At 46.4% G+C, this 15,394-nt stretch overlaps 1 protein-coding gene across 1 annotated transcript in view; it reads left to right on the forward strand.

Moving 5' to 3' along the window:
• PEPD (peptidase D) overlaps window positions 1-15,394 on the forward strand; it is a 136,513-nt gene that overhangs the window by 7,509 nt on the left and 113,610 nt on the right. The window contains exon 3 of the mRNA XM_077309906.1: window positions 3,578-3,705. Within this exon, the coding sequence (XP_077166021.1) occupies window positions 3,578-3,705 (128 nt within the window). The remainder of the gene's footprint in view (window positions 1-3,577; window positions 3,706-15,394) is intronic.

Here is a 15,394-nt window from a genome sequence, read left to right on the forward strand (position 1 = left end):
CTTTTCTGTGGGTCTTTGGATAGGGATGAGTCAACAGCTGGTTCAGATATCACCCTATTTCCTGCCGGCTGGCTTGTTTCCACCAGCTCTGTGATCCAGAAAGCACTGGGTTGAACTAAGTGTGAATACCCAGTTCACCAAGGCCGCAGCCGTGGCAGCGTGCTGAATTTTTTTTAATGTGCTATCTGATGCTTTCAGAAACTGCAATCGTGGCATAATCAAGCAGTAAAGTTTGCTGCTGAATCGGGCTCGACCATTGATCTTCATCTGTGGCTTATATGACGGCAATTCAAGTCAGGTTTCGTATGTTTTATGGCACGTGCGGGAACCTGCCCTGGTGCAAAGAGCAGCCAATCTGTTTTGTAAGCCTTCAGCAGGAGCCCTTTGTGGACCAGAATGCTTCCTGTAGGCTGCTTGGTAACAGCATGGCTCCCTGGACATTTGCAAGTACAGCAAAGGAGGAAGGTATTGGTGTGTTCAAGATGCCAAGTGGTATTACAGAACAAAACTAACCATCTCTCCCTGAGCCCCAGTCAAAATTAGGTTCTGTGTCATGAAATGATCACTCTTCCCATGACCCATAGCAGGGTTTTGTGAAATCCTGGGGTTTCTTGACAGCCCCTGGAAGGGTTCCCTGAATGGGTAGGAGTTAGTTTTTATATATTTTTTATTTTTTTAAATAGTTATTGGGGATATGACCATATATGGTCATGTCGACCCCCCCCCCCCCCGTTCCCAAAATAGCCAGTGTTCGGCCTGGAGGGGGAGGGGCCCCGGGTGGGTACGTACCCAGCTCTGCTTCACAACCATATTCTGCATCATTGTGCCACTTCTAGGGTATCTTGAAGCATGAAGCATGCTTCAGGGGTTTCTCAATGGTAAAAAAATTGAGAAAGGCTGAACTATACTATTAATAATTAAAATGAACAGTTCTCCAGGAAGTGAGAATGTCTAAATTGGTTCTTATATATTATCTCGATCCTTATGGCTAAGGTTATGCAAGAAATGCCGCTCATCCTGTGGTGGAGGGTGTGCACATGCATGCTTAAGACTGACTGTGTACCTTGTGGTAGAAGCAGGATTGCAACCAGGCAAGTCCTGATTTGCGTCCAGGCTGCTAGTCACTTTCCCCCCACACCATCCTTTCCCTTTCATTTATAATTCTCTCTCCTTTCTCTCTTCTCCCTTCTCTAGCTTCCATGGCAAAATAATTTTCTAAAAAATGTATCCCACAGTGTTTTATTAAAACATTCCGTCTTCTGGAGGATTTCTACTTAATTTTTCCCTTTTTCCTAAGCTTTACTTAAAAGGATTTAATTCATACTTCTGAACATGGTGAAATATGTTTAGGTCATCTTGCGTAACACATGTTGGTCCTGACCTGTCACTCCTAGGCTGAAACTTGGAAAAATGAATGGGGTTGGGGCTGGTTGGCACTTGGATCTATTGGAGAGGCAGGGATAGAACTTTTCTAAGGAATCCTAATTGTCAGCATTCACCAATGTATGCTTAAATCATCCTTCCTTACATTTTTACTGTTGAGAAACCCCTGTAACATTCTTCAGGCTTTGAGAAATCCGGGAAGTGGAACAGTCATGCAGAATGTGGTTGGGAAGCATAGCCCACCCACGGCCCCTCCCCTTCCTACCCTCTCTAGACCCATCATTGGCTATTTTGGCAGGAGGTGGGTCGACATCATCATATGTGGGATATCATCCAATAACTGTTTAACAAGCTTTTAAAATATATAAAAATTAACTCCCACCCATACAGGAAACATTATTATTATTATTATTATTATTATTATTATTATTATTATTATTATTATTATTATTATTATTATTATTAGATTTATATCCCGCCACTCCCTTACAGGGCCGTTAAAAAACCCCGGCGTTTCACGAAACTGGTTGAGGAAGCCTGGCTTAGATCATGGTAGTTGAATACACTATTTTCAGATTTCTTTGGGCCTCTCTGCCTTTCCTGGCACATGTTGTTGCAGACCAAAGTCTGGATGTTTCCCTATTAGCTCTTCATTATTACTAATAACAAAACACTATTTGCTCAGATATGCAAATGTGCCTCGTAATACTATCATGACATCACCTTTAAAAACAGGCTTGGGTCATGACCAGTGTAAAATTACCCGATGATCTGCCCTGTATGGCTCCAGGCTAGCCTGATCTTGTCAGACCCTGGAAGCTAAAGCAGCATTGGCCTTGGCTAGTCTTTGAATGGGAGACCACCAAAGCAGCCCAGGGTGGCAACACAGACGTAAGCAATGCTTTGAAAACCTGTCAGTTGCCGTAAATCAGCAGTGCTTTGATGACGCTTTCCATCCCCAGATTAGCCGACAGTCCTGTTGACTGGGGAAAAAGCAGGGTATAAATATTTTAAATGTAAAGAATTAAAGAAACAAAAGTGGAGGAACAGAACTATGGAACAGACTGTTTATTGTTGCCCCCTCCAGCAAAAGATATCATTACACAGTTTGTCTTTCGTTAACTACAATCTTGTGCATCAGATAAACTTTCCAGAATTAATCCAGAGTTCTTCCTCTGCTCTCAGCCTTGTAAGGGACTCTGGGGATTGCATTTGCTGCTGGAGAGTATTAGATCAGCAGCTGGAATCTGTAGATTCAGTGGGATATTTCCAGCCTTTTGGCCTGCTGCTGTTGAACTGGGTGCATGCCCTAGGTCAGTGGTTCTACAGCCTCTCTCTAATCAGACAGGAATATCACACCAAAGTTCAAAGCAAGAGCTCTACCAAGAGTTGGCATGAAAGAGTGTAACTGAAAATATAGTTTCAAGTTACTGGTAATTGACATGTTGAAGTTTCAGGTTAGTGGTAATTGACATGTTGACTAAGAATCCAGGCAGTTTTCACAGTTTAAATGCTGGTTGTTATGAGTCTGGTATTAGATGGTGACCCACACAAAAACACACAGGAGCACCCTGAACAGTTGTTATAACATATTGGCATAAGTTTGCACATGGCAGCTGTTGGGTCTGTTGTTTCCCTTTCTGGAAAAAAAACATCTCTAAGGTCAATTAATTTCAGACATGCAAAGCTTTCTGGGTAGGCTTCTCTTGGCCTACCCTGTCTTGCTTATAGTGAACCAGAAATAAAATGGAGGATTGCAGCCACTTTCCTCTTTGTATCAGGGGGAAACCATTGCATTGGCTGGCTGGGTATTGATAGGATACATTCACTGAGCTATTTTCTGTCCTTGGGTTACGTTGTGTTAAAAGAAGTGATACATTTTCCGGCCATCCATCTTCAGGATCAGGGGACTGAGCTTTACAAGTGTTGGTGACCTGAAATGTTCCATTCAGATATTTGGAAAGTTTGTGTGGATATTTTATGGTGCTGTCTGGAAACGGCAGAAAGTGTTTGTGTCCTTTGAGATGACTAAGCCCAATCCTTTGCTCCATGCAGCTGTGTTTGTGGCTAAGCTCAGTTCCATTTTGACAGTTCCATGTTCTGTGTTGGTATTTTGATTGTTGGTTTTGCAAATGGCCTTTGGGAAGGGCCAGTAGCTAGAGAAGATGTAATGCCATTTACTTTCTCTGTCTAGGAATCTTATTTTCATTGGACGTTTGGAGTGACTGAGGCAGATTGCTATGGAGCAATTGACGTCGACAGCGGGGATGCTGTTCTTTTTATCCCGAGACTCCCAGAAAGCTATGCCGTGTGGATGGGGAAGTAAGTGTACTCCTGAATTTGCCCCTGAGCTTTGCCTTTCTGTAATAAAGTGTTTAGGCACCGCAATGCTCTTAGTTCGGTGCTTCCGTTTGCATCTTAGTGACCGGCATCAGAAACTGGTTTTGTGGCTTAAGCAATAAAAATTCCAAGCCTAGATCAGGGGGAGGGAGTGTTGAGGAGAGCCAGTGTGGCATCGTGGTTCGAACAGCCTTTCTCAACCTTTTTACCAATGAGAAATCCCAGAGACATTCTCAGGCTTCAAGAAACCCAGGAAGTGGGTCAGCCGGCCACACCTTCCTGCCACACCCCCGGAAATCACATGACATTACCCAGATGCTTCTACTGAATGTGAGACCACTGAAGTCATTCCTGCAGCATAGGAAGTGACAGGAGAAATGTTTCCAGGTGATTTGTGATCAAAACCATGGCTGCTCTCTGTTTGCTCAAGGGAGCCTGAAGAAACAAGGTTGGGGCAGGCTGATGCCATTTCATTGCCCCTATCACCACCACTCCCAGTGTCAGAAACATGGCTGGAGCAGGCCTATGCTGCTCCATCACCTCCACCCCAATGCCAGAAACAGGGTCAGAGCAGACCTAAGTTGCCCTGTCTCTGCCCCCCCCAAGTTAAATTGAGAGTACTTCCCTCTCTTGGACACCAGTCTCTACCATGTGCAATGAGCCTCAGTCAACAAGGATTTGTATGGCTGGGGCCCCACCTCTTCCAGCCTGGTTTAGAGTGATGGAGTAAGACTTGTGGGAGGAGTCCAAAATCACCCATTGTTTTCTGAATCAGTTGTGTGCTTTCAGCCCAACCTATTTTACAACCTATTGTTTGTGAGCGGAAGAAATGTCAAGGGGGAGTGAGGGAGGGCAACATGTGGCATGCTAAGCCTTTTGAAGGACGGCTGGGATAAAAAGGGGGAGACAGATGTTGACTCTCTTACTGTGTTGACTCTCTCTTTAAGTGTGGGGGGTGAGGGCGGCTCATGGTTGTCCATGAAACAGAGCAATAGGTGATAAAGTGCTACCAGTTTTTTCACTGATGCAAATTGGAGAAATGGTTATCTTGCTTGATTTCCTCCTCCTCCCCACGCACACTCTCTCTGCAGCCTTGTCCTTCATGGTTTTTCATGCATGTGGGTCCCACAGTTCTAGCCATAGCTATGGGGAGGGGAGATCAAGAAGGGTCTGTTCTCTCTCTAGAATCAGAGGAGAACCCAGCAGGAACCAACCTCAGGGTCCACAATTAATTTTCCAGCTTGGCATTCCTCCTCTAATCCAATCATCTGTGTCCCTTTATCCCCTATTTACGAATTGATTGCTGTGCATATTGATGGGGTTGGTCATCACGGAAAATTAACAGCGTAGCTGTCGCTGCCAAGGGTAGTCAAGGTATCTAAGCTAGGGGAGCATAAAACAGCACAGTGGGACATGAAGCTGTTTTTTTGTGTGTGTGTTTTGCTTTTTTAAATCGATAATTAAGATGATAACATTGTTGAAGGGTCATTTGCATAATAAAAAAGAAATTGTGTAAACAATGCGGAACTGAATGGGTTGCGATAAATGGGAATTCTCTACTCTTCCTGGTCAACTGACCTACTTTTTGATTCGTTGAAATTTTTGGTGGAGGAAAGCGGGTTCTGCCCATGAGGATTGAGAAGGGGCTCCCCAGTGGAACCCTATTGCTGCGCTATCTTGGGGGGTGCTTTCTACCAAGACTGGGAAAGCAGCCCTGCATCTTTCATCAAGTAGCTTTGCTTTCCCGGTCTTGGTAGAAAGCACCCCCCAAGGAATGCTTTGGATGACCTCATGATGGGAGTGGGAGCACGGTCAATGCCTTCTGCTCAGCACCTGAGAACTGGCACATTTCAGCTCCAGCTCTGTGCCTTGCCCTGTCAGAGTAGGAAATGACCGTATTGAAGAAGAAGAAGAAGAGTTGGTTCTTATATGCCACTTTTCTCTACCGGTGGAGGCTCAAAGCGGCTTACAGTCGACTTCCCTTTCCTTTCCCCACAACAGACACCCTGTGAGGTGGGTGAGGCTGAGAGAGCCCTGATATCACTGCTCGGTCAGAACAACTTTATCAGTGCTGTGACGAGCCCAAGGTCACCCAGATGGCTGCATGTGGGGGAGTGCAGAATCGAACCCAGCTTGCCAGATTAGAAGTACACACTCCTAACCACTACACCAAACTGAGGCACATGCCTGGCTACAGTCTGACCTAAGAGTGGACCAGGGGGCCCTGACAGAAGGAGAAAGAGTAAGGGTTCCATCCTCCAGGTGGTGGATGGAGATCTCCTTGGGTAGCAACTCATTTCTGGGCAACAGAGACCAATTCCCTTGGAGAAAATGGCGACTTTGGTAGCTGGATGCTATGGCATTATAGCCCGTTAAAGTCCCTCCCCTCCCAACCTTGCCCTCCTCAGGCTCCATCCCTGGAATCTCCAGGTGTATCCCCCACCAGAGCTGGCAAGCTTAACCTCGGGAGAGAGGAAGAATTGAAAGGCTTGTTCACAAAAGCTGACAGGATGGCGTTGGACTCTGTTCTTTTAGGATCTGTTGCTAGGATCACACATTCTGAGCTTGACCTACCTCGCAGGACTGTTGTGAAGATAAAATGGAGGAGAGAAGAATGGTGTAGGCCACTTTGAATCTAGTTGGGGAGATAGCAAAAGGGCCCCTGGGTTTTCCTGCTGCTTGTCGCCTGTGGGCCTCAGCCTGCCTGTTTCCTGTCCTTTTGTTTCTACTTTCTGTTATGATAAAATTCTCTTTGGCCCTTTGGGAGCTGGGGCCCGTGCTTGTTCTCTTGGGCACGTCTATACCATGCCTGTCCAGTTGCATCGTTTTGGCCTCGGCACAGTTTGCAGAGCCCGGGATTGTTTGTGATTTGATACTTTGTCCTCCTTTCAGATTGGGCAGCTTCTAATTGGAGCAGTTACTCTTCTTTAAGTGCTAATTTTGGAATGAGGAAGGGTTGCAGCCATTTCTGCACAGTGCTCTGCGACCGGCCATATGGCAGGGCAGCCTTTTTATCACTGCATGAGGATGCTTGTCGAATTGCTGCTCTGGCTCTGCCCTTCCTTTGCCATTTTCATTTGTTCTTTTGCAGACCTGAGTTTGCACAGCCTGGTTCCCTTTTTGACTCGGTCCCTGTGTCTTATAACCTCTTTTCTTATCTGAGCTGTGGCTCTTTCTGCACTGCAGGATGGGGAATAGCGGGTTTGCAAGAAGGATTTGACCTGCATTTGGCTGGCTGTCCTGCCCTGCACATGGCAGCCCCCATGACATACTCTCTGCCTTTTCAATATGTGGTAAAGCTTACGGGAGGTAGTTTTGAGTTTGTTTACAGCTGCCAGAATGGTCAAAGCAGGAAAAAAAGGGCCTGTCAAACCTGAGGGATAGATTTATTGCTGTAACTGACATAATATCAGAGAAATCACAGGAGCAATTTTCAAGTGATTTGGTAAATTTAGCAAAAAGCTGAATTTTGAGCTTTCCCTCCTGCTTCTGTCATGAGAAAATGTAGCGAATTTTCTCTGCCTGCTTCATAGAAACCTTTGTCAACTATAGGTATTGGATTTTTCTGTCCTTAGTTTTTGTACAAATTAATGTTGCAAAAAAGAATTATAAAAATCATCTATCCAACATGTTTCCTGACCTGGATAGCCCAAGCTTAAAACACAACATTAAGATGCAAGCAATCAAAATACAAGCATGACCTCCTGGGGTGGAAGAGCCATTCTAATATAGTCTGCAGGCATCATCTGGGCATGGAATTGGGGTCTCTATGGGTGGGCAGGTAGTTGTGAATTTCCTGCATTCTGCAGGGGGTTGGACTAGATGACCTTTGCCGTCCCTTCCAGTTCTATGATTCTAAGCACAGCCTTGCCCATCGCCTTCTAAAAAACATGAGCCAAGTTCCTTTTGCTCTGGCCTGGAGAGTCCAGGCTAGCCCAATCACATCAGGTCTTGGAAGTTAAGCAGGGTTGGTCGTGGCTAGTATTTGGATGGGAGACCACCAAGGATGTTCAGGCCTGCTATGCAGAGGCAGGCAATGGGAAGTCACTTCTGTTCCATCTTTTGCTGTGAAAACTCTACAGACTTGTCTGCAAGTTGATGGTTAAAAAAGGCCCTTTTGCAATCTGAGCACAGTTATGATGTGTGTACGCTCAACCTAATATGAGGCATTGGAAAAAGGCTCCTTCCATTGAAAGAAAGTGCCTCTGCTTGCAGATTAGATTTTGGGGATCCAACCTGTTGTTCTGATAGCTGTTTCCCCAGTGCTTTTTGGTTGGGAAACTTGGGGAAGACACAAAATGATGTGGTACACACAGGTTTTACTCTATGATCAGAGGGCGAGAACTTGAACGTGATGTCACTTTAGCAGCTACTCCTTGAATGCTGGCAGGTGGATCTGTTGTTTTTTCCCTGGCCCAGCTGCTCCTTACCTTGTAGAGGTCTAATTCTGCTAACTTTCATTGTCAACCAAACCTGGCTGAACTGGTGAGCATCTTCTGTGGCCCAGGTTGCCTGGTTCTCTGAGCTCTGTGTGACCTGGCTGAGATTCAACTCTCTGGCTCGAGGCCTTCAGTCAAGGTCTCTGCAAGCTATCAGAGGAAGCCTGATTCTCTTCCCTGAATGGTTTTTCCACAGGGTAGCTTTCAGTGCCCCAAAATGGAGATTAGTGAAATGGGTTTCCACACTCAAAAGCATCACATTGAAAAGTTCTTGCCACGCACATTCCGTTGGTGCACATCCGGAGCATGGGTGGTGCCAGAAAGCAGATGCTAACTAAAGCAGAGGCTTTCGACTTGGAGACAGTCACCTTCCCAGAATATGCTGCTCTGCACAAGCACCCTGATGTTTGTCTTCATGATTCTTTAGCTGTTTTCACGCCTGAGCACCTCTTGTCTGCTGAGCAGGACTGTGGCTCAGTGGGAGAACGGGAGTCTGGCAAGCAGGCAGTCCCATGGTCAGTCACCTACATTGCCACTTAAGGGTCAGGTGGGAGGTAATGTGGAAGGCCTGTACCTGAATCCATGGAGATCCTCTTGCTATTCAGAATAGACAGTACTGACACTGATAAATCAAAGAGTCTGACTTAGTTGAACACAGCTTCATGAGTTCAAGTGGATTAATAACTTATTTATGAGTTTGTTTGTGGGAAGCAGGGGCCGGTCTTCTGGTGTGGTGCACACCTGGATATGCATTTTTCAGTCCAAATTAGCATTAAAAGGGAGCCAGGAGTAATTTGTCTTGCATTAGAGCCAGCTTTGTTTACTCTGCTGAGGCTGGCTTCAAAAGGCAATATGCAAATCTGTGAAAGGAGCTGTCCTTGGTGCTGATGAAGAGGAAAGCTCTTTTGGTTACGGGGAACTCGGCTCAGGTGCCTTGGTTCTCTGAGTGACATCTGGTGTCTCCAGTGGGTCCCAGTAAGGGATATTCAGAATTGTTTTAAATAGCAGATTGGTATTTTGGCGTATAAAAGCAGGTAGTTTATAACATAATCTTGATGTTACAGTCCTTCATAAAAGATGTGAGAGAGAAGGAAGCCTTGCTAGATCATTATCGGGATCTGCTTGTTTGTCAGCCTCCTGCCATGGTCAATAGGTATTGGCTTGTGTATGATATCAATAGAGCCTCTTGTGGCGTAGAGTGGTAAGGCAGCAGACATGCAGTCTGAACTTCTGCCCATGAGGCTGGGAGTTCGATCCCAGCAGCCGGCTCAAGGTTGACTCAGCCTTCCATCCTTCCGAGGTCGGTAAAATGAGTACCCAGCTTGCTGGGGGGTAAACGGTAATGACTGGGGAAGGCACTGGCAAACCACCCCATATTGAGTCTGCCATGAAAACGCTAGAGGGTGTCACCCCAAGGGTCAGACATGACTCGGGGCTTGGACGGGGGATACCTTTACCTTTACCTTTTATGGTATCAATGGGGTGCCCATTGTCACTGGTTAATGCAATGGGGCATGGGGAGAGAAGCAGACCTACAAATGTGTAACTGCTTACAACTGCTTTTCTTTTTTTGCTTTCTGTACTTTGTAGTCTAATTAGTAAATTCCTCCCCAGCAGATGAACACGTGGGAGAGGGGAAGGCAGAAGGTTATCAAGGGTCTTGGGCTTGGTTGGCTGGGCACCTGGGTGCAAGGTGCTCAGTGCACTTTCCGTATTGCTGGAGGAGCCTGCCTTTTCCTTGGGGAAAAAAGGGGGGTTCCACTGTGTTTAACTGGGGCATGTTTATGCTAGTGGGGGGGGGGGTAGGAACCTGGGGTTATAAGAAACAGTGGGTTGCCTATCAAATCAGTTTCAGCAAGAATAATCATGAGCCTTGTATCGCTTCTTCCATAAATAACTTTAGCTATTATGCCAAGATTATAAATCGCTTTTGCTATTATACCTGGAAATCTACCTAACAATGTTAGAATGAAGTTGGTGCTTATGTCATTTGGTCTGCAAATTGTTTTGTTAGGGTTGTATCATTTCAGTAATAGATTTTATTTGGTTCTCAACCTTTTTTCCCATTTATCATTTGGTGTGTAGCTTGTAGGGTCATTACCCCTTCCTTTCTGGTGGGCTTGATTATTGTAGGGGCTGTCAAAACAATGTGGATTAGTCTTGTATGGAAGCAAAGGCTGTGACCAAGAGACTGTGGTGTGACTCCAACCGTGGCTTTCTGATTCCTAATTGACACACCAGGGCTTGGTGATGCTCAATGTGGATAAAGGCAAGGCAAGAATGAAGTAAAGAAATCATGACAACTTGGGAAGTTTGCTTATTTGTGTCTGTTGCCAAACCAAAAATCAAAGTTGAGCTTGCAGTTGGCCGGCAAATGAGAACTGGAAGCCATGGCTTGGATTTAACAGGTATGTTGGTCTTGTTTGGTGTGGTGCTCAATTTAGGAAAGCATTCCTGGCAGTTGTAACTTTGTCTGCAGAGAGTGCCGTATTGCTGAGATGAGAATTTGTAGAGAAGGGTGGAATATGGAAGCAGGCAATTGGTGTGGTACATATTTGGAAGTTGCAGTTGTGGTTCTAAATCAGGGTGTCCCTAAATCCTTGTTGAACTGGTGGAATTTCAAAATTTCGGAATTTGGAGAACCAGTAGTGAGCACCACTGCAAAAAGCCTGCTACAGGGAGTAGATCCAAGCCTATGACATAGGGGGTGTGGGTTACCGCAGAATGCCAGGAGGTTCTGCCCTAAGGGTTCTTCTAGGATGGAGACAGCTGTTTCCAAATGGCTGCTCTCTGCAGACTCAAAGGTGATGCCTTCTGGACTTTGCTGCTCCAAAGGAGTGGAAAGCTGTCTTTGCATAGGGCAGGGATGCTTCAGGGATAAGCACCTGAAAGCATATTGGTGGGAGGGGTTCCGTGGCACCCACAGGTGCTTCATTGGGTACTCCCAATGGATAGCCGTCTGACCGGAGAGGCTGATTCTATGAAGGTTCAAGGGGGTGGCAGGTTACAGTGGATGAGCGATAGGGTTGTGAGTGTCCTGCATAGAGCAGGGAGTTGGACTAGATGATCCAAGAGGTTCCTTCCAATTCTATGATTCTATTCCCTTGTCTCAACTCTGGTTCATGCAACCTGTAAATTGGCAGGAAGTCTGAAGTGGCTGTGCCAGTTTTCCACTGGGCGAGAGCTTCTGCAGGACAGACATTGACAGATTTCCTTTGGCTTGAGGAGTCGGCTGTAACATATAGGAGCCAGACTAATTTTTCATCCTTCAGGGGTTTGTGTTTTAGTGGCTGCATTTTTCTAATTTGTTGCTAGCATCAGACCTAATCCTTAGCCTCTTCACAGTTTCTTGTGACACCAGTGTTCTCACCTGTATAAATAAATACCTGGGTTGTCATCACTCCAGCAAAAACCTGATCTTTAGCCAACCTCTCCCTGTTTTCTTGTGATTTCTTTGTTGCTTTAAGAAGCTTCATTTAATGGAATATGTGGAACCAGAACAGAAAGGAACTAGTTAAGAAGTGAGCCCTGACCTGCATAGCTCAGACTAGTCTGATCTTGTCAGATCTGGGAAGCTAAGCGGGGTTGCCCTTTGATTAGTATTTAGATGGGGGACCACTAAGGAATTCCCAGATTATGATCTGTAGGCAGCCAATGGGAAACCACCACTGACAGTCTCTTGCCTTGAAAACAACATGGGGTGCCATGAATCAGCTGTAAGTTGGCAAGTCTAAATAAATGAATAAATAAAAATAAAACTTTCCATCACCAGTTAAGAAATGAATTTGTCCACGACCATGGGAGGGTATAAATAGGCAGTGACAAGAACTTCATGCATATCAAACAGCACATCCTGATGTGAAATGAACATAGTAGAATCTGAGGATGGCCAAGAGAGACTGTAGCAGAATCACTGCTGAAAGCATCAGCAACCACAATGAAATTCCTAAGTGCCAGGGTGACCTGGTGCCTGGGATTTATCCTGCAATAGGTGGGTGCCACTAGGGGGAATTCCTGAAGATAGGGGGGAGGGGGAATGAGGAGGGCAGGGTTTGGGGAGGGGTGGGACACCTCAGTGGGGTATGATATACTATAGTCCAGGAAAAAAGTTGATATTTTATACCCCTCATTTCTTAAGGAACCTCTAGATGGCTTACAGTCACCGTTCCCTTCCTCTCTCCGCAGCAGTCACCTTGTGAGGTAGGTAGGGCTGAGAGAGTTCTGACAGAACTGTGCCTGAACCAAGGTCATCCAGCTGGCTGCATGTGGAGGAGGAGTGGAGAGCCAAACCTGGTACCATCCTTAACTACCACACCACACTAGCTCTCAAAGTCACCATTGACTCCAGAACAGCTGAGCTTTGTCCTCTGGACATCAGCTTTAGTTGCGGTGAGATCTCCAGTCTCCACCTGGAGACTGGCTACCATAGACTAGACGCCATGGTAGCAAAAACCTCAACAATAGTTCATGAGAGGCTTTTAAAATGGGCCATTTCAGGAACCAAAGATCACCTGAATTCTGGCTTTTCTTAGACACCGTTTGTTTTCTTTTTAGACAAAAACACACTTTGAAATGTTGGACGCCTTCTTAACTGATGCCTTTATGAGTAATCAGAAGCAATAAAATTTCCCATCTTGCCTTAGAATCGTATGTGGAGGGAGCCGTCAGTTCAAACGTAACTTCGTGACCAGCAGGGGTGTTAACGCTCCCTTTCTCCTGCCGCACTCTGCGCTGTGTTATAAAATCATTTATCTGTTTCTTTTTTAAAAAGTGAAACTTGTTTACAGATGGACACAGTGCTAGATTACAAATTTGATTATGAATATTGCAATTATCTTTGCCTCGCCAGCTGCATCACATTTCTTTGAGTGGGTCGCTTCTGTCTGCGAGCCAACAGGCTTTCCGAAGGCGAAGGGAATGTAAAATAATCATTGCAATAATACCTATGAAAAGGGGGGACAGTGATTGCAAATTGCACCAGCAAATGGAAGCATGATTCAGGAACTAGAGGGGGGGGGGATTCTAAAACCTTGCCTGGTGAGTTAATGCAATCTGTTGCTGTCCTTCAGGAATTTGTGCCTATGCAGATGGAGAAGTATCTGACCTGCTCTGGGAGGGGCACTGAATTTTCCACAATGACTTTCTGGGAGAAAAGTTTCCATTTTTAAAACTTCGTTTTCATTAATTTGAGTCGCATTTCTACGACAAAATCATCCAATTCAAAATATTGTTTAAAACATATACAAAATTAATCAACTCCCACCCATTCAAGAAACCCAGGTCTGTCAAGGAACCCCAGGGATTCATGGAACCCTGGTTGAGAAAGCCTGGGCTAAAGCATTGGAAGACAAGGATCTGGAAGGTCCAGGTTCGAATCCCTCCTCTTGCTGTAGAGGCTTGATGGGTGAGCTTGGACAATTCTTCTCTGAGCCTCCTCTCTCTTGCAAGGCTTCTTTTCTAGGAGAGTAAGGATGGGCAGAGGGGAGGTTGATATTGTAAGACTCTTTGGGCCCCCTGGGAGGGAACAAGGTATATAAATATTGAAATCAATACTTGAGTAAAGCATGCCACTGTTAACATACACCCCTTGTTTGCTGCTCCCCTGGAACCTCAAAGAGGAAAAGTGGAGCTCTCAGCGGGGTGGGTCGGGGCTCCTCTCTTTGCTTCCCCGTGGTCTCCCCCTAGCCCCAGTCCCTTGCGCGGAAGCAGCCCCTCCACCTGAATGTCTGATTTAAGGCTCCCGCTGTTGCCGTTCTGGAATCTTTAGCTCTAGTAGGCTTCGGTTTTGTTAATTAACGTGGCACCTGCCATTTACCTCACCTTAATTATAACTGACAGAAGGAGTCAGTGTATTGATTGAAGATATTTCTGAAGCCAACCATGCTGTACGGCAGCTGGTCCACGCGCCACATATGGCACGATAGCTTAATTGCCTTACAGGGAAATATTGCTGGGGCTGGAGTGTCCTGGAGCGAGTGAAGCGTTGCCTTGGGCTGTGTGGGGTTTCTCCTCCTTTTCCTTTCTTCGTTTTTAAAGAGGTGGTGCGTCCTCTCTGGTTGGCTCTCTATTATTTTCTTGGGGTGCACCTCTTCCAGGGCATGCCTCTTCTGTTTCTGGATTGTGGGTGGAAATGACTTCTTCGTCTGTCATTTTTGTTTTTTATATCCTGCCCTGTTCAGCTCAGGGGGAGTGACAACAGGTTTCGGAAACAGTCAATACAAGATTACATATAGAACATTTATCATCTTCATGGAATCATAGAGTTGGAAAGGGCAGACGGGCGATTGAGTCCAACTCCCTGCTCAATGCAGGATCGGCCTAAAGCAGGGGTAGTCAAACTGCGGCCCTCCAGATGTCCATGGACTACAATTCCCAGGAGCCCCTGCCAGCGAATGCTGGCAGGGGCTCCTGGGAATTGTAGTCCATGGACATCTGGAGGGCCGCAGTTTGACTACCCCTGGCCTAAAGCATCCAGGAGAAAGATCTGTCCAGCCGCTGCTTGAAGACTGCCAGTGAGGGGGAGCTCATCATCTCCTTAGGCAGCCCATTCCACTGCCGGACTGCTGACTTTGAATTTCCCCCCCTGATATCAAGCCGATAACTGTTCTGCACATAGTTTAAACCCACTACTGTGGGTCCTATGCTTTGTTGCCAACAGGATCCGCTCCCTGCCCTCCTCCTTTAAGTGACAACCTTTCAGATACTTAAGGAAAGCCATCACGTCCCCTCTTAGCCTCCTCTTCTCCAGGCTGAACATTCCCAGGTCCCTCCGCCTTTCCTCCTAAGGCAGAGGTTCTCAACCGCCATCATGCTGCGACCGCAACTGTGGCAGTAGTGGGGGGCGGGTGGCATGCGGGCATGGGCACAGGTGCACAACAATCTGGAGGTGGCATGGAGGCAGCCAGTGCTTTGACTCCACCCCCATCGGCCGCTGCCACCCATCTTTGCCAGCTGCCGCCATTGCAGTGGACACAACCTGGTGACCCCATTGGGGTTGGGGCCCCATGGTTGAGAACCACTGTCCTCGGGTCTTCGTCCCCAGGTTCCCGATTATCCTCATTGCTCTCTTCTGCACCCTCTCCATTTTGCCAACGTCCTTTTTGAAGTGAGGCCTCCCGAATTGCACAGAGGGCTCCGGGGCGGGGGGGAGGCTAGACAGCGTTGTCCTACCCTAGGATGACAAGAGGCAGCTTCTGAATCCAGGGCCCATTCTGCACATGTTGAAAAAGGCA

The sequence above is a fragment of the Paroedura picta genome, chromosome 14 (genome assembly GCF_049243985.1).
Source record: "Paroedura picta isolate Pp20150507F chromosome 14, Ppicta_v3.0, whole genome shotgun sequence".
Lineage (NCBI taxonomy): Eukaryota > Metazoa > Chordata > Lepidosauria > Squamata > Gekkonidae > Paroedura > Paroedura picta.